At 43.9% G+C, this 27634-nt stretch overlaps 1 protein-coding gene across 3 annotated transcripts in view; it reads right to left on the bottom strand.

Annotated features, from left to right (window-relative positions):
• Window positions 1–6104: 6104 nt before the first annotated feature.
• Window positions 6105–27634, bottom strand: part of RAMP3 (receptor activity modifying protein 3) — a 61361-nt gene continuing 39831 nt past the window's right edge. For all 3 annotated transcript variants that reach the window (XM_005236026.3, XM_055805572.1, XM_055805571.1), the window contains one exon: window positions 6105–7474. In XM_005236026.3, the coding sequence (XP_005236083.2) occupies window positions 7219–7474 (256 nt within the window). In that variant the 3' untranslated portion in view covers window positions 6105–7218. The remainder of the gene's footprint in view (window positions 7475–27634) is intronic.

Genomic DNA, 27634 nt, shown 5'->3' on the forward strand with positions numbered 1-27634 from the left:
TCCAAGAGTGACCAAACACCCCTGGCCTGATCGACCTGGGGGGACAAGAATCCTTCCCGTGCCTGGCAGGGAACCAGTGGGTGCTCCAAAACTCTGGGACCCCTGGCAATATCTCTGCATCCCATAACTCACGGCCACCGCCCCTGGCTCCACAGGGATGAAGTCGGTGAGCTCTGCAGCGCTCCTCAAGAAGGCATTCCCTTGGTGGTGCCATGGCTGTCCAGCTGAAAAAGCCCAATAGCCTTGAGCACCTCCAGGTGCTGGTGGTTCTTCTCATCCCCTGAGGGGCTTGTGTCTGCTCCCTGAAGGCTCAAGCGAGATTTCCATCCATCAGATGAACTTGGAACATAGCCTTGTCACAGCTGCCCTTGAAGCGGAGAAGCTCCAGCAACTTCATATCCAGTGTCCCCCAGCCTTCCTCCCTCAGCCCCCGGGGAATCCCACCGGCCCCTCCAGGCCTTCCTCTCGGGTGTCTTCAGGCCAGTGCCAGGCCAGCTCTGGACAGGGGACACAGGACGAGGCCCCTTTTGTACTCCCCCGGGGCACTGTGACTGCTGCGTTGCCAGGTGATGGCACTGTGACACGGGGGTGACCAGGGGTGACGCAGCCCCCCAGGCGCAGGATTTTCTCACCACTCCTTACCGATGCACCAAGGGACATTTGTTCCTGCCCTGCTTGTGGGGAGGTCATTCTCTTGGGAAAACGTACAAAACTTGTTTTGTTCCTTGATCACACTTCAAATGGTCAATCCCTGGGACAGGCTTCCTGGCGAGCACTGCTCCCTCAGAGCAGACGTCCGTGGCCTAGCGGTCTTGTCTCCAAAGTGGCCAACCATAAACACTATGCAAGGAGAGCCTTCTGTTCCCGGCATTCACCACCGGTTGAAAAACGACAATGAGATGGTTTTGCAGAGCTGGCTCCTGCCAAGGCTTGCGATGGGCAAGAGAGCCAGAGCGCCAGGGCACGGGGGTGCCTCGGGGGTGCGAGGGCAGCGGGCAAGAACCTGGCCGAAAGGGCCCCGAGGAGCCCTGGCCAGGGGCTGTGCTCAGTGCTACCGAGGAAAAGCAGCAACCCGCGGGGGCCACGCTGGGGGCCCCCTGGGAGCCTCGAAAGCTTCCTCCCCCCGCGTGCGGGGCACGAGGCCACCTTCGTGGGGCACCAGCAGCAGGCACCTGGCCAGAATGGCCCAAAGGAGCCCTGGCCAGGGGCCCTGCGCGGTGCTGCAGAGGCAGGCAAAAAACCCCGGGCAGGGACACTTGCTCGCCCACCGCGGGGGAAAAAAAGCCTTCCTCCCCCCAGCTGCGGGGCACGAGAGGCCACCTTCGTGGGGCACCAGCAGCAGGCGGTGACCTGGCCCGAGGGACCGCAGGAGCCCTGACAAGCGGTCGCGCTCAGTGCTGCAGAGGAAGGCAAAAAACCCCCGGGGGCCAGTGCCAATGTGCCCCGGGGGAAAATTCCTTCCTGACCCCAGGCAGCGCTGGCGATCGGCTGTTCCCTGAGCACGTGAGCGGGACCGGCCTCCTCGTCCCACGGGCCGGGCACGCCTCCCGGGAGATGCCCCAGCCCTCTTCTCCCTCAGCCCGGAGCCACCTCAGGGGCTTCCAAGAGTGACCAAACACCCCTGGCCTGATCGACCTGGGGGGACAAGAATCCTTCCTGTGCCTGGCAGGGCACCAGTGGGTGCTCCAAAGCTCTGGGACCCCTGGCAATATCTCTGCATCCCATAACTCACGGCCACCGCCCCTGGCTCCACAGGGATGAAGTCGGTGAGCTCTGCAGCGCTCCTCAAGAAGGCATTCCCTTGGTGGTGCCATGGCTGTCCAGCTGAAAAAGCCCAATAGCCTTGAGCACCTCCAGGTGCTGGTGGTTCTTCTCATCCCCTGAGGGGCTTGTGTCTGCTCCCTGAAGGCTCAAGCGAGATTTCCATCCATCAGATGAACTTGGAACATAGCCTTGTCACAGCTGCCCTTGAAGCGGAGAAGCTCCAGCAACTTCATATCCAGTGTCCCCCAGCCTTCCTCCCTCAGCCCCCGGGGAATCCCACCGGCCCCTCCAGGCCTTCCTCTCGGGTGTCTTCAGGCCAGTGCCAGGCCAGCTCTGGACAGGGGACACAGGACGAGGCCCCTTTTGTACTCCCCCGGGGCACTGTGACTGCTGCGTTGCCAGGTGATGGCACTGTGACACGGGGGTGACCAGGGGTGACGCAGCCCCCCAGGCGCAGGATTTTCTCACCACTCCTTACCGATGCACCAAGGGACATTTGTTCCTGCCCTGCTTGTGGGGAGGTCATTCTCTTGGGAAAACGTACAAAACTTGTTTTGTTCCTTGATCACACTTCAAATGGTCAATCCCTGGGACAGGCTTCCTGGCGAGCACTGCTCCCTCAGAGCAGACGTCCGTGGCCTAGCGGTCTTGTCTCCAAAGTGGCCAACCATAAACATTATGACAAGGAGAGCCTTCTGTTCCCGGCATTCACCACCGGTTGAAAAACGACAATGAGATGGTTTTGCAGAGCTGGCTCCTGCCAAGGCTTGCGATGGGCAAGAGAGCCAGAGCGCCAGGGCACGGGGGTGCCTCGGGGGTGCGAGGGCAGCGGGCAAGAACCTGGCCGAAAGGGCCCCGAGGAGCCCTGGCCAGGGGCTGTGCTCAGTGCTACCGAGGAAAAGCAGCAACCCGCGGGGGCCACGCTGGGGGCCCCCTGGGAGCCTCGAAAGCTTCCTCCCCCCGCGTGCGGGGCACGAGGCCACCTTCGTGGGGCACCAGCAGCAGGCACCTGGCCAGAATGGCCCAAAGGAGCCCTGGCCAGGGGCCCTGCGCGGTGCTGCAGAGGCAGGCAAAAAACCCCGGGCAGGGACACTTGCTCGCCCACCGCGGGGGAAAAAAAGCCTTCCTCCCCCCAGCTGCGGGGCACGAGAGGCCACCTTCGTGGGGCACCAGCAGCAGGCGCTGACCTGGCCCGAGGTAACGCAGGAGCCCTGACAAGCGGTCGCGCTCAGTGCTGCAGAGGAAGGCAAAAAACCCCCGGGGGCCAGTGCCAATGTGCCCCGGGGGAAAATTCCTTCCTGACCCCAGGCAGCGCTGGCGATCGGCTGTTCCCTGAGCACGTGAGCGGGACCGGCCTCCTCGTCCCACGGGCCGGGCATGCCTCCCGGGAGATGCCCCAGCCCTCTTCTCCCTCAGCCCGGAGCCACCTCAGGGGCTTCCAAGAGTGACCAAACACCCCTGACCTGATCGACCTGGGGGGACAAGAATCCTTCCTGTGCCTGGCAGGGCACCAGTGGGTGCTCCAAAGCTCTGGGACCCCTGGCAATATCTCTGCATCCCATAACTCACAGCCACCGCCCCTGGCTCCACAGGGATGAAGTCGGTGAGCTCTGCAGCGCTCCTCAAGAAGGCATTCCCTTGGTGGTGCCATGGCTGTCCAGCTGAAAAAGCCCAATAGCCTTGAGCACCTCCAGGTGCTGGTGGTTCTTCTCATCCCCTGAGGGGCTTGTGTCTGCTCCCTGAAGGCTCAAGCGAGATTTCCATCCATCAGATGAACTTGGAACATAGCCTTGTCACAGCTGCCCTTGAAGCGGAGAAGCTCCAGCAACTTCATATCCAGTGTCCCCCAGCCTTCCTCCCTCAGCCCCCGGGGAATCCCACCGGCCCCTCCAGGCCTTCCTCTCGGGTGTCTTCAGGCCGGTGCCAGGCCAGCTCTGGCCGGGGGACACAGGACGAGGCCCCTTTTGTACTCCCCCGGGGCACTGTGACTGCTGCGTTGCCAGGTGATGGCACTGTGACATGGGGGTGACACAGTCCCCCAGTTGCCACCTCATCCCCCGCCCAGCACCCCTGGGAGGAAGGGCTTTGTGGTGCCGGCCCCGAGGCAGCCCCTGTGCCCAGCAGGCCTGGGGGCTGTCCCTGCCCTTGGTGGCCATGCACGGGGCACAGCTGCTGGGAGTCCCTCTCCATCCATCTGGACAGCCAGACTCTGCAAAGGGCATTTATGCCAGTCGCGTTCCTTTGGATGGGGGATGTGAGAGGGGATAAGACGGGCTTGTGGTTCCCTCTGCATGGACTCTGCAGAGATGCAGAGAGCACACGCAGGATTTCCTCACCACTCCTTACCAATGCACCAGGGGACATTTGCTCATGCCCTGCTTGTGGTGGGGTTGTCCTCTTTGGAAGAAGTCGTAGGGTTGGTTTTTTGTGTTATTGACCATCTTTTTCCCTGCAATTCAGTAGCTCTTCTCCTGCTTTGGCTTTCACCTTTGGTGTCTGGAAAGTGACGGCAGCCCTCTCAGCCTTTTTTTTGCTCCAGCTAGTCTTTGACATCTTTTTTCAGCTCTTTGCTATAACTCTTACACCGCTTGGAAATGCACACTCTCCCAGTTGTTCCTGAATGCAAAAATCCCAGAACTCATAGTAATTAAGCAGCGTCAGCTAGCTGCTCACCAGCTTGTGACTTCCACTCTGGCCTAAGCATTGCTTGGGTTCAACCACTTTTCCAATTCCAGGAATGATTCTGAACCAATTATTTTCTTTCTGTTTGAGTCTCTGCCTGTTTTCCTCTGAGACTCTGTTGTAATATAGAATTAATTTGCAATTATAAAACGAGCCAGATTCTTGTTCCCAGATGTGATTTTCTTGGCAATGGAAACAGGCTTTGGGGGAAAGGTAGCAAGGTCCATGCAGCAGCAAAGAACCACTAACTCTCACTAGCATACAGTACAAGCTATGTCAAAAGATCCAATAGTTACCATTTTGATTTCCTATTAATGTACACAGCTTTTAAAGAACTGGACACTGTGGTTGCTTTTTTCCTTAAAGCAGTATAAATGTTTTTCCAGATTTAACTACTGAGGCTTCATTAAATTAGCAGAGTTTTTCCCATGCACTGTTTCAATTTCTCTGCCCTTCTATCAAGTATATAAAATAAAATAGTGGAAGATCACACTTTGGATTGGAAAGACACACAAAAAAGATTAAATTTTCACATTCAAAGCACACAGCAGTGACAGAATCCTTCCCCCACAGCACTTGAAGGAAAATCCACTGGGTTTTGTTCTTTGAATCTTACATTTCTTAGGCTCTTTGAAAAGGTCACACTGGAGTTCATTTTCAAAATAAATAGAATCTGTTGAAACATGGCATTTATTTGAAGACCACAATACACATCCAGTAGTATGAGGTCATCAAGGTGACAGTTTCTTCTCCATTTAGTACTCAGGCCAATCTGTTTTACATTTAATTTAGCTGGCTGATATCTCTCAGATGACCAGGTGAATGCAGTTTCAAACAAGCCAGAACTGGTCAAGAATTCGCATCAAACATGGTAATTGGATTGAAATGAACACATCTTTGAAAAAGTCACAATTATTCATATGTGGTTTACAAATTAAAGGTTTGAAATTTGCTTTGAAGCTTGTTAAAATTTAAAGTAAAATGAGGATTAAAATGAAACTCCATGCAAAAAATAGATTTTTTTGAGGTTGGCCACACAAAATGCTTACCCAAACAATCTTTTGGATCAAATGAATAGGGCTTCCCCACTAGTTTTGGTGACCAAATGACCAAACCATTTTAATGAAGGAAATAATAATAAAGTAGAAAACTAAACCAAAATCACATGTCATTCTTCTTCTACAAAGAGCAATCTTCTGCTAACATCTAGAGAAAGAAAATGTATCTTTGGAAAAACACACAGGAAACACCTTAGAAAATGAATCATTCTAACATCAGGGTAATGAAAAAACAAGCCAGTGCCTTCAACCCTTGTGAAAGGATGTGAAAACAAACCAGTATGGCTACAGGTGTTCTTTATCTATCTACAGATAAACAATTCCAGTAAAGGGGGCATTTCTAATTTGAATCAAGCCTGGAAACGCTTCTCATACACACAGACCTGAGTCTCAAACACTGAGCCAGAATCTTAAAGGAGAAAATCTAACTAGCAAAGATATGAAACACCATTATTTGACCATTCCACCTGTATTTTATTTGTGTGCACAAGGTATGGAAAAATGAAGAGCCACTTTTAACAGATATTCCTCATATATAATAGAAGAGCATTCAACTAAAGGCATTTTGTGAACTTACAGAAAAGAAAGGTTTACAACACAAACATAGAAGTTTGTTTTATTTGGGGCATATGAACTTTACTTAAACTGTTACACAGGAATAGTTTTATAGAATAAGATTTCTGAGTATATTTTTTTCTTTTTCCTCCTATGTCTGTTCCAAGCTTTGATGTTCATACATTAGTTCCCACACTCTTTACAGGATGAATAATTATTTATGTACAAAATTACACTCTGAAAGGCACCTCAGTCAACATGACACCTTCAAATTTATTTGTAATATATCACTTGCATAAATTGAAGTGAGAGTGGGGAGTATACAGTGAACACAAGTCGTCAGGAGTAATTATAAAAGAGGAAAAATAAAGAGTCTGGCATATGAAAGTTTCTTCATTACTCCTTAGTATATTTATAATCAACCAATTTCACATTTTCCAGCTCTGTAAAGTAAGACCTGCATATCTTCCCAGAGTTTGTTTGTAAGCCATACAATTCCAAGTAGCCATGCTTAAAGGTATTTTATAAACCATTTTATAACATGGCATGATAATTCCCCCATGGGGCTAGTCACTGGACACATAAATTGTTCCTTTGCCAGGACAATACTTCCAGGTTTTGATAATGCTTTTGACTAGCTTCCAGAAAAGCTGCCACCTGGTTAAATCCATGTTCAGTTCCTTCGTCAGTGATGATCTAAGTTACAGGGATCACAGATGAAAACCTCAAGTGTCCTGCACAAAAACTCAAGAGATATCATCTCCCCTGCAGTCAGTAACACCATACCTACATGCAGTTTCGCAACACCTAGTTCACCAACCAGCTTTACCCATGGGAAAGTAACTTTACCCTTTTTTCAGGTAACGGGTCCATTTGCCTAGAGGCTCTCCTGTTTCTGGGAGCTGCCTGTAAATTCCATGATGATGAGGTCCCATGGAAGTAGAGAGCTTTGCACCAGCAACACCAATGGCCCAGCTCAAAAGCAGTGACTTCTGCAGCAGCAGCAGGCAGCTCATTGTTCACAGGAGCATTGCCTCTGTCTCAGTATCTCACAGGTTCCACTTCAGTTGATCTCAAACCTTTATGTTGAGTTTCTCTCTTCGTCTCTTAGGGGTTTTGGATGAAGGAATTGGAGATAAAGAAAGCCCAGAGGAACAACTTACACCAGGATATCACTTCTCTTGCTGCACCATACTACCAGTGTTATCATGGCACATGTCAACATGACTGGGATCAAGATCAGAGTTATGAGAATTTCATCTGGTGGATCTTCCCAGTGAACCTTTTCTGAAGTACAGTTTGAAAAGAACTGTTTATGAATTCCAGTGATAAAGCCCTCTGCAAGGGGGTTTGGCCAAAAGCAACTTGCATTGTTGGCTTCACGTTCTGTGCACTGGGTAAAGTTGTCATAATACCTAGGAGAAGAAGAAAATTGATAGAAGTTTTGAGCAGAATGCATTCGCATATCATACTTAGAGGATGCTACACAGGGTCGCATATAGAATGTATAAGACTAGGTCTATCATGCAGATATTCTGCTGAAGGACCTCTAACGAAAGCTCTGGGTACTACACTGTGAGCCTGAAGAACTGACTCACATACGCTCATAGAACTGAGAGATTCCATGTGAAACTCTGAGATCCCAGATGGATAGTAGTCAAAACCTTGTCTTTTGGGTGGCATTACTATAGCCAGGACCTCCTAATGCCACTTTAAGTAGAATTAGAACTCTCTCACTAGAGACATCTACAGTATCTTTAAAAAAACGCACACAAATGTGCCAAGAACAGGGCGTTTTGATCAAAATGTGGATAATTCATGCCTCATCTGCCATTGGACATGATGTTGTGGTAAAAATGACGATGTAATGCTGGGACTGATCCACAACATGCATTGCTGTGTAACAATGTCCGTTCTCTTGTACCCTCAGGCAACGAGAAGGTAACAGGAAACTAAACACAGAAAGTTAGCTGTTGACAACATTTATCATTTTCCCAACTGCAGCAAATGCCCAGCAGGAAGAAAAAAAATCATTCCTAACTACACCTGTTCGCAGTGCTCATGAAAGGTTGGGAATCCCCTGTAATGCCTAACATTCAATTTCAACACAGCATATGCTGAAATTTACCTGTCCGGGGATAACTTATATTTATGAGAATTGGCTATGCCCCACAAAAAAAAAAAGAAACAATAAGCCTGAATGAGTAATGGGATGGGTTTTGTGGTGTTATCATAAGCCAAAGAAATTCAGAAAGCAAACAGAGTATGGGGGGAGGAGATCGGAAATTAACAAGACAAAGAGTGTCTGGTCAGTACATGAATAGGGCAAGAAATAAGGAAGCTGAATTATTGTTTGTTGTATTTAAAAATATTTATTTCAGTCCTGCACAACTCAATAAATTCACTTCAAAGGAAAATTAAAAATAGAAAAGGGAGAGCAAGAAACCACATGACACCTCAGGGGATAGCATCCTGCACTAGCATCTGAAGGTCCTATGGTGCCTTTCAGTACATATAAATACAGTAACTCCTGATGAATGACTCGTTCTGACATTAAGAACCCCAGGGGACTAATGCTGACTCAGTCCTTTACTGCAAAGTAGCAGAGACATTCAGTGTTTGGGTCAAGACTGAAGTCCACTGCCTCTTGCCTGTCTGTCACGGGAAATGTCTGCCTGCAAACACACAGGCTGAGAATACAGGCTGCAGAGCGTCTGCATTCCCAGGGCTGTATTCACAGAAGAAGAAAAAGCCTCACAGAAAGGTCCTTCTGCAGCCTCCTCACAGTTCTCATTCTCAGGGAGTTTGAGCTGATGCTGCTTTTTTCATAAGCGTATCCACTGGTTGAGCTGACGTGTCCACACCTAGATGCTCTGGCACGCAGATGCATGTATGCACAATGCATGTATATTTTAAGCAAAGCAACTAGAAAGGAAGCTTTTGTGACAACATCAGCAGCCACACGGAAACAACAGGAAATAAGCTAAAAATAAAATACAGATATTAGCTGTTTTATTTTAATAGTGTCATTCTTGCATGTGACCCGGTTGCATCCATTCTTTATGTCCTTGGACTAAATTAGGAGTTGAAGATGGCTAGCTGAATATGGGAAAGACAGTCCCAGAGGACCTGAAGAATGACACATCTGAAGGCATGCCTACAACGTTCGATGGACTGCAGTGCAGGGATGGCAGAGCTAACACACAGCTGCCCAGACAGGTCAGTGCTGTGTGTAGCACAGACACCAGGCAGATTCCAAAGAGCATCTGGCTCTGCTCCAGCCCTGCTCTGTGCCATGCTCTGGTGAGCAAGTGTGTCCCATCGACGGCCACTTCAGCTCCCTGCTGCCACAGCCACCCAATTCACCCATCTGTTCATGTAATAAAATGGAGTAATAAAACCTCCAAATACTGGTGATCTGAGCAGGCTTCATATAAGTGTACCCTAAACTGAAAGGTTTTATATCTTTAAATCTTTCTCTTCCCCCCCCCCCTTTTTTCTCTTTTTCTCCCCGTCCCTGATGTAAAATCCTATAGAAAGTTCAGTGTTGTTCCATGAATTCTGAAGGGTTGGTTTTTTTTCATAAATGTTAGATGGTGTGAGCAAAACCACTTTCCACTGATTTTGCATTTAAAGTACAACATAGCTAGAAAATCTGATTAAATGTTGCCAAAGAGCCAGAGCCGAAATAGCAGGGAATTATATTGAAAGACTGAATCCCAAAGAGACAAAATTGAATAAAAATGTTATCTTAATAGTTTGAATTCCTTAAGACTTTCCCTTAATAGCCTCTCTCTCTAACAAAAAAAAAAAAAAAAAAACAAAAAAAAAACCAACCAACCACACAAAAAACTACCTGCACTATAACTGTTCTTTCACACAATTACAGGAATGTAGATAACAAAAAATCTCAAGTATTTGAGAGTTACGTGTCTGCTAGTAAAGCTCAATTCACCTAAACATTTAAGTAATTTAAGAGTTTATGCACTGCAACAGAAAATTCACGTTAAAAAAAATCCTCTGCATGGTACGGTGCTGCAGCCAGCTCAGAAGGGAGCAACTGGATCCTCATTATTACAGTACGGCCGTTTCGTAGTTGATCAAGTGGCTTGCAAGCTTTTTTAAGAGGGAGGTAGGGGTTAAGAGGTATTTAATTCCAATTCAGTTCTTCTATGCTCAATTCTCTTATGCCTTATGTAATTCTCTTTATTCAGATGGTAAAGGCTAGAGCAGGGAACATTTTCATTCTGCAGAATCAAATGACTATAACAAAGACGCCCTGGCCTTTGACTGGAGGTACTTCAGCACAAAGGCATAAAAATTACATGCTTTGTGAAAGGAAAGAACAAGAAATGGCATTTTCTGCTTGTTCCCAGGACAAGTAATTGGACAGCAGTACAGTAGCACAAGCTCCTTCACCTCTCGGACTATAAGCAGGTGTAGGAAGGTTATTATTCTCTGTGCTGAGTCACATTTTCATCTCTTTCAGGCTAGTTAACGAGGACCCTAGTTAGTTAATACTCAGAAAAGGTATATTCACTGAAAGCCGGGTGATAAGCTTTGTGATCAGTGAACTGAAAAATTAACGTAGCTAAGAGTTTCAACTCAGTTCATTAGGCCAGCACCAAAACCCAAAAACTAAGCATAGTCTGAGCACCAAAATTCATATAAAGATATGCTTTTCCCTCATATGCTCAGCAGTAAGTAAACTGTAAAGTTTATTGAGGAACCAACTACTTGGTCATACTATGGATTACTGAAAATACTTTCAGAGAACATGAAAAATACTTTATTCCTCTTTGGAGCAATCTCTGAGCTGCAACACATTTGTCATGAAAGACAGTTTTCAATATTCTAGCACAATACATTTTCAGAGCACAAACGCTTTTCCTCATGTACTTTATGTTTCCACTAAAAAAGATAACAACAACTGTGTGGTTAGTTTTCATAAAAACTGGAAAATTTTATTTTGTGAGTTATTTTACCTGTGAGAAAACATACTTATATATTTACCTATAACCACACAGGCAGTTAGCAGGAATGCTAGTGCACATACTTGCCTTAATGGAACAGTGTATCATGGATGCCCACTCAAACCATTTAAATAGACAACCTCACCCATCTCAGGGTACCCAATTGCCTACCACTCACGGCACTGGTCAGTCTAAGTAGGAGCTTCAGTCTCATCCATACTTCCCCAGAGAGGAATGTGGTACATTCTTGTTCCCTCTTCATCATCTCTGCACAGAAAAACTGCAGATGACTGGTTCACAAACACACCCCCAAAAAAATACAACTCCCTCCTCCAAATTTTCATGAGACCAAGAAAATGAATAGATTGTTTTATTAAGAGTTTCAACAAGTGAGCCCTCTCCAAAGAAAAATTGTTCTTTCAAAAAAATCCCAAACAATTCACAAAAAGCAGAGTACCATACATCATGTTACTGAAGACAAACTTTTGAAGGCATTCACTGACTGCAGCCAGCAGACCCATCAGCACTTCCAATAAGACAATTTTGTCACCTCTGCAGCACTCATGAACAGATCACTACAGAGACACTCTGCACACATGCAGTCACTTATGTTTTGCCATTGCTTAACAAGAAGGATCAGGAATTAAAAAACAAAACAATCACCGCACTTTAACAACTATCCTGTTTTACATAAATCAGCTTCACAGTGTGTGATGTCATTATGGAAGGGTACAGCAGGCTACATACATTATGAGTTAGTTTTTGTTATTTTGAGTCCATCAAGTATTCCAAAAATACGGGCAAAATTCTCTCTACATAAACTAGTCTTGAGGTAAGTCACATAATAAGATACTCCAGGAAATTCACTCCTTCTGCTACTCCACAATCCTCAACAGGAAACTTGTAGTATCCTAGAACCAGATATGTGGTGTATTTTAATGAAGAAGATTTAAAACTTTATTTTGCCCCAGGTGGTTCAAACAAGAAATTTCTTTTAAAATAGTCATATATTAAATCAGAGTTCAAACTGAATTATCATCCTGGTAACCTTCACCCAATCTGGAATGAAAAATGCCGAAATATAATAATTATAAACATCATATAATGAAAAATATTTCTCTTGCAGCATTTCCAGATGAAGAGGAGGCAGGCAGTACCAAACAACCTCACACACAAAAAAAGCACACCTATTTTTATGTGATATGCAGCCAGATTTTACAGAATTTAAGGGTGTAATAGTCTGGATGAACTTCAAAAAAAGGGTCCAAACCTTAAGATGACTATTTGCTGAGGTTTCACCATCACATTAAAAGGAAAGCTTCAGTTTTATAACCAGCTATGAGCCTACAAATGATAGAATATTTCTGAACTTTTTTCATTCAACAACTCTCCAAAGAGATTTGTGGCTGATATTACTTAAACCATGTATCTTCTGCCAAGAGGATTGTTCTCACAGACACATTTCTACCTCCCTAATCAGATCAGATCTGCTGTTGTGCATCTCCAGTACAGAGTTCAGCCAGAAGAAAATAATGCACTACATATCATAATGAAGGAAATGAATGGGGCTGGGGGAGGCAAAAAAAACCCAAAACCCACCCTTGCTGGTTTACTGACAACTTTATAAAGTAGTTTACTCTCATGCCACTAAGTAACGGGCACTGTGACAGATTTACTCACTTGGGTTGAAAATAATAAATACCTTCTGGTGTCCTTTGAAACAATTACAGATCTCCACCCTTGGCTTCACATCAACAGCTGTCTGGAAAATGAAACGTGGTTGACTAAACCTAACTGAAAACCCTAAAATGCAGAACTATTACTAAATAAAAACATACGGCAAAAAATGTAAATATAAAGAGCAACCGTACGTGTAAGCAGTAGTTTATATACATAATATCCATCTCCAATGAGCAACAGAAACTACTACATTAAGCAAATGTAGAACAAGGAGGGAAATGTCTGACACCAGGTACCATGTTATAAAGATAAAATATTTAGTAGCATGGGAGTTTTACCAAGCCAGAAGCTTCTACTAGCAAGTAGCCTTTGTCTTCCACCACTCCCGAGCTACATTTTAATGATTACTTCATTGTAAATTTGGTTCATTTTGGGGAAGCACCAGCTTGAAGGGGAAGTATTCTCTGAAGCCATCACTGCACCAAGTCTACAGGAGCCAGTCCCATAACGCCCTGGAATTAGACAAAAATCCAAAGAGTAAGTGAAGGCAAATCCTAATCCCACCAGTACTTAAGCATGTGTATTCAACTTCTTGTATGCACAGCAGGTCCTAAGTAGCCATCACTGCCAGCAATGGTGTGGAAAAAGATGTCCTTAATATACCAAAGAGTCTGCAGTGGGTCTCAGATTCTGTCAGCCACCTCACAAACTCCCACCTCTCCAGCTCAGAGAGAAATGAAGATGAAGGGAATGCACTGCAGAGGGCACAGGAAGATGCAAGAGGAGCACATGGAACTGGCATCCTGCAATCCAAACGCTGATATGCTCTGCAAATGTGTGCCTTGCAAACGTTCATTCATGTACTGCATCTTCCAGGTAAGAGTTTATTTTGCCCCTCAAGAGATGATTACAACACTGCAGTCTCACTCTGCTCTATGCAGTGGTCTGGCTCAAGAGCTATGGCTTTATTATAGTTTGTAGAAACCATTATTTACTTATGCTATTGCATGAACAGCAAATTATGTCGGAACACATTACTTAATCACGAACTCATTGGGGACAAAGATTAAAAAGAAGGTGGCTGAACTTCTCCAAATAAATCCTTGAGCTAGCGATGAAGAAATACGTGCTATTTTAGTGGTGAACATGAATTCTCCTGGAGGTTTGCCAAGGTAAAGCAAATCCCTTCACCACCACTTTGACACAACAGATAATAAACTGCTATGTCAATTAACACACACATCGGACCCTTTGCATTTGGGGCCTCAAATTGTACATTTCTTTACCACATAGATAGGGTAATCCGTGACTCACTGCTTTTAAATCATCATTGCTCAGTTTCTAAAGTGGACTTGAATTACAACTTTGATGACAGAGCATCTGATAGAGACCAGAGTTCCAACTGCAGCTCATTCCTGTGTAAGCTCCTGAGATACAGCAAAGTCACTTTGAACAAGCTCCTCAGTAAACATGTCCCCAGATTTGCAGCAGCAAACCCACCACCTCAATCCAGAATGATCTTAACATGGAACACTGCAAACAGACCTGAGGGTTCGGTACTATTTTAGGAAGTCTGATGCCTACTCTCTGCCCTGGTCCAACACCAGCAGCTATTGTAGTACCACTGACATTTGATGAAAAACAGAGAGAACGGCAAGGGGGAAAATAAGGCTAATTTGTTATTCATTGAAAGCTGAAAGAAGGCAGAGTAATTTTTAAAACAGACTTTAGTGCTGTGAGCTAAAAAAGACACTTCCAATTCCCAAACCTGGAGAAGAAAGCTTAACCACAAAATAGTATTTGGAAAGAGAATGAGATTGATGTGGAAGAGAAAGAAGATTAATCACAAATGTACATTTTTACTATATTGTACCTTTCATTTTAGAAACCTATGATATTACAGCTAGTTCTGTCTTGTGTGAAGCGTTGTTTAGGACATACTTGTTTAATACATTGTGCTTAATTTTATTTCATGAGCAGAGCTTAAGTGTGTAGCGTGGGTCTGGAGGGACACAAGCCCTTATGAGATCTACAGCAATTATTTAGAGACAGATACTTAAAACTAGTGAAATCCCTACAGACAGTCAGTAAAAGCCCTTGAAATCATGTGTATTATTTTGTAGTCAGTAAAAAACAGACACACATGAACTCCCTGGAAGGTACATGTAAATCCTCCTTTCCTTTTCTTTTGGTGGCTAATAAAGTCTCTGTAGCTGTATTTCAGCTACAATCATCCCGAAAGTATTTGAGAATTCAAGTCCTACAACCAAAAAGCAAGGGCAGTTCAACTTGACACAGAGGAAAAGGTTTCTACACTGCTGTATTCCTCCTCCTCCTCCTCCAGCACCACAATATCAGCTCTTCACAAGCTGGTTTCTGAACCATCATGCTGTACAGCACGATGCTGGAGCACCAGAAGGAACTGTGGCAGTCTGCCCTGCAGATGCTTGAGAAGAGGTGTTGCCAACCCCATTTGCATGTGCTCATCAGTTAGACATCTCTGTTCCTTATTTGTCCCTCTGTAAATGAGGCTAAAGTAGTATTGTCCAACTTCACAGAAACGTTGTTTAGTAAAAGACAATTTGGTCTCTAATGACTACCTTAATAGGGACCATATGTGTCATATACAAAGAGTTGGCACCCAGTTTAGATGTTCAAAACCTTCCCAAGTTATATATAAAACAATCCCTGTGCCATTTGACTGATTGCCTTGTGTTAAAATGAAGCCCATGGTAGCTGTATCTGTTTCTCATTCCAAATCCTGTTTGCTGTGCTGCTTAAACTGTAGGTAGCAGGTTAAACAAAGCAAAGAAAGCCTTCCCTTTACAATTTCTGCTATAGAAGAGCCAGATAGATGTGGCATATTTTCTGTATCACTTCACAACATCTGTACTCAAAATCTCATGCATATAAGTATGCCTGCAGTGACAGTGACATCAAGACACTACTATAAAATGGAAAAAAAAACCCCAACCAAATAAAACCAGCATGGGTAACTGTATAGTCAGAGAGCAGTTATGAAATGCTAGCTAAAAGAAAACAACTGATTTCTAAATAAGGGATGGTAATGCAAAAAAGTATGCAAGATTGCCGTTTCAGACACTGACTTATATATACAAACATACCAGTGGTTTGTTTTTTCTACTAATGGGTAAAGGCAAAAAAATATTGCTAATAACACCTAGATGTCATCTAATACCTTTCATTTGTTCATTTACATAGGAAGCAAATGTCCTCATTGTTTTCTAGATGAGAAACCTCAACCATAATATGGAATCACAATTTGCCCACAGCAGTAGTTTATGGCAGAACTGGGAAAAGAGCGTGGTTCTTCCCGGCTAAGGACCAGGCTCCCGATAAAATCCACAGTGCTTACAAGAACTCTGATTCTTATCCTGGAACTGGGGTACTGAAAACAACTCTCTCCTTGTGAAATCTCCACTGTTTGAACTACACACACACACACCATGACTACATATGACTTAATTTCTTACGAAACCAGGTCTGAAAGTGGCCTGTTTTTTCAGAGAAAGCAGAGCTCCAGAAAAGCTCAGTCTTCAGGGATTACTTGGACAACAGGGCACCATGTCCACCAGAACCTGACAGAGGAGAAAAGAAAGATGCCCCAAACTTTCTTCTGCTCTTTCCTCTGTGACTGACAAGGGAAATGCTGTCCACACTGGGCTCAGGGGCAGAAGTTAGAGCTGAGCAATTATCCCAGAATATACACAAAACTGCAACAGGCTGAAGGAGATGCATGAGTGACAGTACTGAGCTGCTCATTTGCAAATAAGGAATACATGAACTACCATCTTGAATTCAAAGTATAAAAGACACCCTTGTACCTCAGTCCTGAGCATGTACAAGAGGCTCTGCTCCCAGAGAGTTCATGTAAGCTTTGATATAAATTTCAGTTTCATTTATGTTGCTGAAGACTGCAACACGGTTCCCAGGTTAAGGGGAACTCAATTGCAAACTAATTCTGCACCGTTACCCACCTCATCTCTCCCTTTGTTTCCACAAGAAGCAAAACTCAGCACACAGGCCAGATCAGCCCCCCGACGTGCTAGAGCCCTGGTGATGGGCAGTCAGAAGAGAAAGCTTCTGCAGTATTGCACAGCAAGCGAACCACACCACCATACCAGAATTCAGACACAAAACACAGGTGGGACTTCGTTACATCTTGCTTTCATCTGACTCCAGTCCCTTGCAAGTGCATCAAGTTTGTATTTTTCACCACAAGGTTGAACCCGTATCTTCAGCAAATGGCTTGCCAGTTTTCAGTTCTGCACAGTTCCTGCAAAGCTCTCTAGAAGGAATTTACGTTACATAAACTTGAAATCATACTTTTGAGACGTGCTGCAAGCAAGTCCATAAAGGTGAGGAAGAAAAACAGATTTAAGAGTTCTCAATACTTGTGACTACTTTAAACTTGATTTTCACAGCAACTGTTTCTCCCTTCCACACTTTCTCATTAAAACGATGACCTCGTCAATCTTTGATGCCTGGGAAAACATACATTTCATAGCAGAAAACAATAAGTGAGAAATAATTAATTCCATTTAACAATAGACCAGACATGTGGGTTCAGCTCAGCCACACAGAAATCTCAGTGTTCTTTATATACTTGTATACTTATTTTCTTATATATATATACACTTATGTTGCTTATATACTTACGTTCTTAAGAGACCAATAGCATTCATGTGCCCTAAAGAAGCTGATCTTTCAGAATAAACTCAGGACACTGATTCCAATCTTTCAAACAAAAAAAACCATGGACACCTGGTAACAGTTCCCTTCCTAGCGAGAGGCAATTTTTTGCTCCTGGCAATGCTTGTGCAACCAGGCTTCCTGTCACCTCTGAAGTCTCATCACCACCCACTCATCACTTCTCCAGTTACTGCAACAAGGGAACATGGTCCTGGACAGATGAAAAGCAGGTTTTGTCCTAGCTCATGGGTAGCTAAGTTCTTCTGTATTTTCAAAACATCTGTCAGACTTCTCACAAGATCTGTTTTTGTAAGCTTGTTCATCCTAAGATTCCATGACATACTGCTGCGGCGGGTGTCACCAACTGACACTGTTTTCTATTCTCTGCAAGTGCTATTGGGTTTTGGCGTTTTGGGTTTTTTTATCAAACAAAGCTTTTGGAAAGACTGCTAGCTTTAAAGTAAACAAAATGATGCACGGGAGCAGCTTAAAAGATGGAAACCTGCATGAGTAGTAGAGTTTGAAGTTTGCCTGCAGCTCTGCTTAGAGTCAACTCTCTTGAATAACTAAGTCTCAACAGTAAAACAAATGCACAGAAAATAAAAGACACCTTCCCCAACATTTTGGTCTGCAGTAAAACTACTGCCAAGGTTAAAAAAAAAAGTGATCCTTTCCGTCAAACTCTAATAATGAAATAGCCCTTAAATCCTTTAAGAATTAATCCTACTATGAAAACAAACATATTCTACTATTATTAATCTATTTCAAAATGTAGATTAAAATCTAAGTGTGTATGGATATTAAGTGCTTTACTGGCTAAACCAATGTGGGAGTGGTTACTGCTAAACTGCTGCGATGTTCTCCTAAACTTAGGTCTAATGAAACACAGTGTTCCCATAGGAACAGAGTTCCTCCTCCAGCCAAATCCCTGAACACGCTGAAAAATCCTAACCCTCAAATTCAGCAAAAGGAAAAAACAGGAACAGCTAAACCACAGACCTAGAATGGAATTCCTCAACATCACTTTTATTGCTACCTAAACCATCGCTTCCAGACCTGGATAAAGGAGGTGGTGTTCTAGTGGGAATGGCAGCAGAAAAGCCTTCCTGTGAACAGCCCACATGATGTGTCAAAGAGCTCCTACCTCCAGTGCCATAAAGTGGCAAGGGATGAACTGTATTAATCCAGCCAAGCAGCAACACAATCATTTCTCATTAATGATTCCCTAGAAAGAACTTACATAGGCGACGAACCCAGCAACTCTCCCTGCAATTATAATCACACAAAATAAGCACATAACCGTTATTCCTATGGTAAATTAATCACAAACAAAAAGGTGCTTTTCAATCTATACATCAGTTTATGCTTGAGCCATTAAACCAATATAGCACAATACAATTATACCACAGTAACTTTTGATTAGCCAGCCTGAATATTAGAAACAGTTTAGCCTTACGTACGGGCACCTCAGAACCGGCCCACGCATCTCTTCTTTGCAGACAGCTTTGCTTAGCTCCATTGTCCACTGGAGTGGACTGGTTTTGTTCCCAATCTGCCTGGTTTTCAAGGCAGGCAGTTGAGCTGACATTACACTGCAGCTAATGCTGGAGTCATTATGTGGACACATCCACTGCATGACTCCTTTCCTTCTGAAACTCAGAGTTCAGGTCCCTACTCCACTTCAAAAGCAGTAATTCATACGAATGAGAAGAAAACCTGTTCGCTCTCATTTGAAAAATGGGGGTCTCATTTGCAGAACTCCAGCCAGTAGTGAATGTCACATCTTATTAGTAAACAAATTTTCATGCTTCAGCAAGGAGACACTTGTTTTCAGCACTATTTAGAAATGAAGAATAGCAAGTGCTACTCGTTGATCAAGTCCTATCCCATTTATATTCAAAGCAATATCACTGAAAGTCCAAGAAATGCCATAGCAACTTTTGTACAAGATTACTGAGCTTCACTGTTCCAAGATTTCTATAGCCCCTCCAGCTTCCTTCAAGAAAAACAAAGCTGAATGTAAATTAATCTAACAACCAAGGGAAAATGGGCTTGATCAGTTCCTTGATATCATCAGGTAAGCAGAGTCACAGTTAACAAAACTAAAGGACCCTAAACAATGTCCATGGAGGAAAAATCCCACATTCTTATTGTTATAAAATAGATGTTTTCCTTCCTGGAATATTGTGACTGTGTAGAAAACCTCAGTTGTGTCAAGTTTACAAATTGGCTGGTGACACTGCATCCTCAAACACCACCTCCCCAGTCACAAATGAACTCTGACACTTGTCACTTATTTCCAGCTCAGCATCGTTCTTTACCTCCCAGCTGAAATGCCGTAACAGCTGGCTGTGAACTTCCCACACAGAAACAGGTATTGCTTGTAGAGAACAAAATACACAACTAAATAGCATGCTGAAAGGTGAAATTGTACAAAAGCACAAGATAGCTCAGCAGCTCAAAGAATTTAATTGCATTAAACATTCTGAGTGTGGACAGGTATCTCGCTACAAGGGCATTATACTTAATTCAGTAATTCAGCAGTGACTCTTCCTTAAGAAAGACAAACAAAAAACACACTTCCCCCCCCCAAAAAAAATCAGCCTAATTTATATTAGAGTATTGCTTTGAAGCAGAATGGGTCTGAATGCTAAATTCTGTAAAAGCACTAAGTCCTTCCAAACCTGAGTAACATAACATGGTTTTTGAGGAAAATAAGTATTTCATAAGGGCAGTTCTCAAAAAAAAAAAGCATTCTAGATGTATTTTGGTGTCTCTAGAATGGTAATTTTTATTTTTTTTTTTAATCAGTAGAAAGCATCTTCAGTGCATGCAAGCATTACATTTTCAGCATAGCAGCAAGGACATTACACAGTCATTATTCTATTCAAAGTATCACATGCTGCAGTTTTGCTAGACACATCTCTAATGAAGGGAACTACAACAGCCAACACACAGAACAAGCTACAGTGAACAAAACTGCTGCAGAAGCCTGTTCCCTCACTTAACATTTAACAGTCTCCAACCACTCAATACTTTTCAGTGAGCAGGTAACATTTCTGCTTGGAAAAACTTAAAAGCTCTTCTGCCAGCAAACCAAATCTCTTTCAGGGAGCTGAAGGGACTGCTGCTAGGAAACAGCTTTTTTGCTCACATGATCTACATGCCTTCTTTCAGTTTGTATGGGGATAAAAGACTGCTTCAACTGAGGATTAATGTCCCCCTAAAAAGTAAAAAGACAAAACAGGTCCATGCTAGTTGTCACCAGTTTTCTTGTCTTATTTATCAGGTGGGAAAATTTTCCTTAATCTTCTCACCAACACACTTTTAGAAGCCCTTATTATGATTATTCACACCCCTTGCCAAATTTTGCTCCAACTGTGCCTTAGCTTCCCTGACTGCATCCCTACACATCTGGGCGGCATCCCTATATTTTTCCGAGGATACACGTCCCCAGTTCCACTGCCTGTGCATTTCATTCTTTCACTTTGATTTGACCAGGAGGTCCTTACTCAGCCATGCTGGTCTCCTGCCTTCCTTGCTTGCTTATTTACACACAGGAATCAAGAGCTCTTGCACTTTTAAGAAAAACATCCTTAAAAAACTGCCAGCTCTGTTCTGCTCCTTTATCCCCGAGGGCAGTTTCCAAGGGGGTCCCATCCACTAATTCCTTAAAAAACTGAAAGTTTGCTCTCCTAAAATTCATGGTCATGACTCTAGACTTCACTTGGCCCATATCCCTCAAGATCACGATTTCCACCAGGCCATGATCACTGCAGCCCAGGCTGCCACCAATCTCGACATCTCACAGGAACATTTCCCAGTCTGTTTCCAAAGGCCTTGTGAGCAGTGGTACAATCAGAGCAGCTCTGGAGATGGCAGCAGGGGCAACACTCTTGGTTAAGCAAAAAAACAAGGGATGCAATTCTCTTTTCAGAGAAAACAGTAAATCAAGGGTTGCTTCAGAAAGGCACTCGGGCTACTGGCTGTTTCCAGCAGTCTCCTAAGTACTCACACCTCCTTGAAGGCTGAGGAGGTGCATCCACTTTAGATTCTTTTACTTCTACAGCTGAATAGGTCCTCAAGACAATACTGTCATGCAAGCAACATAAAAATATCAGAATCTTTACAGAACCACATAGGTTTGGGTTCCAAAGAGATGTTTTAATATGGCTGTTTATCTTCCCCTTTCTAGTTTGCTTTCCAAGACGCATGAAATGCTGAGCAGTTACATCAGCGTGCCTAGTCCCTTAATCCTGAACTCTGAACATCTGCCATTTGGACAGAGCTTTCAAACAACTCTGTCAAGAGTGTTTCCAGCACTCATCAAACACCGTGTCCGCTGCTCCCTGGTGTCTCTCTGTTGTCTGGTACAAGCTTGGCAACACTTTCCATGTAACGCAGGACTTCTAAAGGTATGCTGGGGGCCTGGCCCATGTCTATCAAGCCACTGTCCAGTGCCCTCAAAGGGACAAGAAGGTCTCCTGCTCTGAGGCCACACAAACAGGTCCTGAGACTAAACCAGAGAGCTAACCCTCAACCACAGTACTTGCTCCTGTAGTCAAGTGCAAACAGTGGAAGCAGAGGTCAACTCAGTAACAAGAGAAGTAGCTCTTCTTGAGAGGGGGAGAGAGGAAGAATCAGAAGAGACAGCCTATTCTGCAGCAGGACAGGACAGGAAAGACAGAAATTGTAAAAAAGGCAAAAAAAAACATTTGGTCCCTATCCGCGACCAAGCTTCAAGACAGGCAAAACAATTTCACCCATCAGCCAGGTGAGTAAATTTCTACCTGGATGCTCTAATGTTGGGAACATGAGTGAACTATTTACAGTTCACTGGTCCCATATAACATCAAGACATCCAGGGAGAGAGATGCAACACATATTTGGGCTGGAGATCAAAGGGTGGACCTCACCACTGAAGCCATTGCACAGGTTATTCACAAATTTGAAATATACACCATAACCAAGCAAGCCACATGAGTAAAGCCTCTCTGGTATAAAGGACGGCGGTTGCAGTATCAGTAAGGGGAGACCTCGCAGATGGTTATATCACAGCGCCACAAACCTACCAAGGCAAACACCATCTGCTTACCATGGTAGAAGTAACCACCGGACAGTTGGAAACACACCCTGTAACCCAAACCACTTCCTGAAACCCCATCCTGGGCCTTGAAAAGCGAATTCTGTGGCAATAGGGCACCCAAAGAGAATTGAGTCAGACAAGGGGACTCATTTCCAAAACAACCTCATCAGCACCTGGGCCAAGTAACATGGTGCTGGTGTACCACACTCCCTGGCACACAGCAGCTGCGAGAAAGATTGAAAGATATAATGGACTGTAAAGCACCATACTGAAAGGGATGGGATCTGGGGCATATAAGCAGCAGGATGCAAATTTAGCAGTAGCCACTTGGCTAGTGAATACCAGAGGATTACACTATCATATTCAGAATACCACTGACCTGGCCCTGCCCAAACAAAACCCCTGCATATTGTAAAAGGAGATAAGGCATGTGGGAACCTGGCTAGGAAAGACAGCGTGGCTTGCTTCTCCCTTGGGAAAAGGCAAATCTATTCATGAGATTGTTTTTGCTCAAGGACCCAGTACACTTGGTGGGTAATGCAGGAGGATGGGGAAATCTGATGTGTACCTCAAAAAGATTTAACCTCGGGGGAAAATATACCATGATTTGAATTGAATGTTTCAGGAAGAACCACAGCAGGCGGTTCTAAAGCACCTAAAGCAACAGAGAAAGAGCCTTGCAAGAGCTGAAAGAGTGCAGCAGTGACCTAATCTGAGCAGATTTTGATGTCCAGTAGCACAACACAACATGCCCCTCCTGTTCAGAGTGACCACCGTAACAGTGATAACTCAAGTCATGGACTAAATGAACGCAGTGGACACATTATAGACATCTCACAGGGAGGATCCACAGATTAAATCTGTGTTTAAATCAAAGGACAGGAAAGGGTCTGGTGGTTAATGAGGATATATTGGATATCGCAGCTCTCGACCAGGACATAAATGGTTTAGAATAAGGGGTGGGGATTGTACTGAGCCTGGCTGGGATAGAGTTAATTTTCTTCATAGCAGCTCATACAGTGCTGTTTTAGAATTTTGACCAAAACAGTACTGAGAGCACACTAATGCCCTAGCTTTTGCTGACCAGCGTTTGCACAACATCAAGGCCACCTTCTCTGTTCCTCATTCTGCCTCTAAGTGAACAGACTGGTGGGTGTGCAATAGGCTGGGCGGGGACACAGCTGGGTAGCCGATTTAAACTAACCATACCATAAAACACCATGTCCAGCAATAAAAGGGAAAAGAAGGAGTTTTAGGGGGGTTAGCCATCTTTTTGCTTGGCAACTTGTCACAGCACTATCAAAACTATCAAGCTGCAACAAGGCTTTTACCACCCCATTCCAGGTTAACTTCAACAAGTAGTTCCCACACCTTGCCCCAGCACAGCCACCAACACCCCACAAAGTTTCACAAGTTCATCTACTGTTCCTGCTGTTTCTTCATCCTCTTCAGGCCAGTCCACCCTGCCTCTTACCTCTGCTGCATCCTTCTCCTTGTCCCTCCTACCTCCAGGGCACTCTCCTCCCTCCACTTCTTGCAGGTCTCTCTTCATCCAGGGACCCTCTTCCATACCCCTTAGAGCTATTTAACCACTTAGCAGGAACCAGCCACAGCTGCACCTTATCCACATCAGCCAGCCCACCACCCCTGAAGCCAGCCCACAGCTGTATATTGTTAATTAACCCAGCTGCATTCCTCTACAGGAACTAGCTGGGCATTAGTCTACCCAGGGGAAGTGGTAGGTGATTGCCTTTGCATCACTTGGTGTGGTTTGATCTCTTTCTTTCTGCTCACCATTCACTTTTTAAAGAATATGATTTTTTTTATTTGTTTTATCTTGACTCCCAAGTTTTCTTGCTTTTATTCTTCTTTTCCCCTTTTCCTGATGCACTGGGGTGCAAGGGAGAAGTGAGTGAACAGCTATGCGGTGCTTAGCTGCCTACCAGGGCTAACCCACAACACATCATGATAGCTTTAACATAAATTTTCCTTTCTGGTTCAAAGCAGTATCTGAATTCAGATTAGAATTTTTTTTAGAAATGGTTTCTAACTTTTCAAAAATACATATATATCTACAAGACACCTCATATTTTAAGTAAAACAACTGAAAAATGGAAGAAAAGAAAAAAACCAAAACAAAACAAACAAGTACGAGTCTGAAGTTAAGAGGATTAATGTGTGACAATTCCTGCCAGCTGCACAATTATCACCTAGGTGAGAACACAATTGGCCAGACAACATACTAGGGAACACCATGGCCTACAGATGTGTACCTTCCACCAGACCACGCGCAAACCTGTCAAGTGACATCAGTTGACTACCGGTACCATGAATCATTACATATCTACCCCTTACAGTCAAACAAATCAAGCTTACGTCTCTGTAAGTGAAACTTTAAAACTTCTTACTTATGGCTCAAGTTTCAAACTTTTTGTCAAGTTGGTCAGCTAGTGAAAGCCCTTCAGACAGCGTGTTCCTGAGGCACATATTCAAACACATCATATGCTTTTGTTCACTATACTTACCAGTATTTAAAATTTTACATCTAAAATTGTATAGAACGTGTGAAGGGAAGCAGGAAGTACTCCAAAATTCAGACCCAAATGATCAGACTATCTTTTGATTTCTAGTAAATACTTCTCAATACTGAAAACCACAGACACACGATCTCCTCTGCTGCCTCAGCCGCTTCTTCTCTATTAAAATGAGGTATTTCTCTACCCCATTCAGATTATTTCACAGTATGTCAAGGCAAAGGCAAAACCAGAGTAAGATTGCATTTTTTTTTCTTTCCCATCAACTTTGCTTCTCCCTTCAGCCTCATTAAGAAAACGACTCACATTTTCTACCGCGTACCCTCCTTCAAAACCCAAGCATTATGGTGATGAGAGCCCTGAGAAGGTGGTGACACCATCTGAAGGTGCATTCCCACTACTTCTTGTCAGGTTAGATTTCAAAGAAAACTTCTACATGCTTAGAAAGTAGGCTGCCTTTATAGTCAGTACAGGCACTGGAATAATGGTGGGGCACGATGTATGTGATATCTTTTAAGACACCTTTCTCACGTTTCCACTGACTAGGAAGGGAGTGCAGGACAACTAGTACATTGGACAGATGAATCCCACATTTCTTCTGTGTAACAAAACAAAAAGCATCACAAAAACAGCAAGCTACTCAAGAATTACAGTCAAACATGCCACTGTTAGTGATGGAGAAACATACAACCAGTATGCTATCCTTGTACCTGCCGAAGAGCAACTCCTTCCCAAAAGCATTACCATCAGAGTCACCATTGGTTTCAACAATGTTCACTCCAGTCAGCCCGAGGGCAAATGGTCTCGGTGGACGCAGGTAGTCACTAACATCAGTTACCTGTCGAGGCAATTCTGCTTTCTCCTAAACACATCAATCGCTTTGTTTATTCACCTTGTAGTTTGCAATGAATACTGGCTCACTTGTCATCACTTTTCTCAGAATGTTCCAACTCCACGCTAAAACCATTATTCCACCACTGCTCCCAAAAGCTCAGCTGACTTCAATCCAGTCCTCCACCACCTGGGGAGGAGCCAGGCCCTAGCCCTGCGCTGCTCTTAGAGCTAGCCACTCACAGCTCCCTCCTTGTATCATCTCAGCACCTCACAGCTTTTCTTTTCATCTAGATGAAGCAAGGTGACACACCAGAGGAGATAAACGTGACTCTAATTCAGATCAGTACTACACAGCTGTACCTCCAGACCGCTATTCAAACCAGGCACCTGTGAACACAGTTATTTTTCTGACCATCAGACAAAATTTCACAGGGAGAGAAGTAACAGAAGAGCCCTCCTGATTCATTCCAGCTTACATCTACAAACTGCTTTGGATTCCATTTTTAAGAGGATGTTAAAGGATATTAAAGTGTCATCTGCTGAGTGGAAGCTGTTATTAGATTCCATTTAGTCCAAAGTAGCACAAGCCTTTTATAACACCACAGCATCATCTCTTAAAGTGGAAACTGGGGAGAGAAATATCTGATGATATCCAGCTGTGAAACAGAAATCACGGGTCAGCCAGGCTTACACTTTGAGAAACACCCACTGCAACATGTGTGCAGAGTGAGAAATAAATAAAATACAAAAAAAATCATGTGCTTCTAAACTGAACTTTCCATCATAATTTCCATACCCCTACTTACTTAATTTTTATAAGCACACCAGAATGTAGATTTTTTTCTGATTATTTATGGAAAATGGGTTTTATATAAACAGGTAAAATTCCTGTAATTACAAAATCCATTTCCTTTGGGAAGAGAGTGGCAGTTGTTTTCTGTTCTAAGCAGAACACAAATAATGGGAGTCAAAAATTAGGCAACAAATTACAGATCTCAAAATACAGATCAAGTCAACTACTGGACTAGTTAACAAACAAGTGATTTATGCAGTTTTGAATAATATTTTTTACTATTTCAATCTGTACAGGGACAGTTCACAAATGAGACCAACGCTGATGAAAAATTAACCACAGAATCAGAGGAACAGTAATAACATTAGAAAATAATTTAAGGTATGGTATAAAGATAGGGGAAGAACCTCATATAGAAAAGTCCTGCTTAACTACTATTCAAGTCCATGATTATGTACTTTATTGTGTTTTAACACGACTTTGACATTATAGCCTGTACACGATTAAATGTGAATTTTTTCCTTTCTTACATCTTCGCCTCTTACTCATGGATGTAAAGACACCTACCCTCTCCTTAAGTAACTTCTTGTGCTTTGTGGCTTCCCAAGTCTGTTCTGACATCCCACACAGACAACAGAAGCAAAAGGTGGACCCAAAGGGCTCTACTCTTCCTCCACAACTGTTTATGAAAGGCTTGGGTGTTGTAACACTCCCTGGCGATGCTTAAGGAGAAGCCAGCAGGCTCATAAGCAGGTGCAAAAAAGACTCTGCCATGAGCCTTAGGGCAATGTTCAGTAAGACTGGCTGCAGATCAGAACCAGGGGACCCAGCATCTTGAGAGTGTCACCTGAGAGACACAGCCGGTTCTCAGTTCCTGGCTCTGCTGAGTTTACTCAACTTCTTCTTGGGTCCTGCTAAGCTGTGCTTTAATTTCAGAAAGAACAGTGTAATATGGCACATCA

The sequence above is a fragment of the Falco peregrinus genome, chromosome 5 (assembly GCF_023634155.1).
Source record: "Falco peregrinus isolate bFalPer1 chromosome 5, bFalPer1.pri, whole genome shotgun sequence".
In the NCBI taxonomy this organism is placed as follows: Eukaryota; Metazoa; Chordata; class Aves; order Falconiformes; family Falconidae; genus Falco; species Falco peregrinus.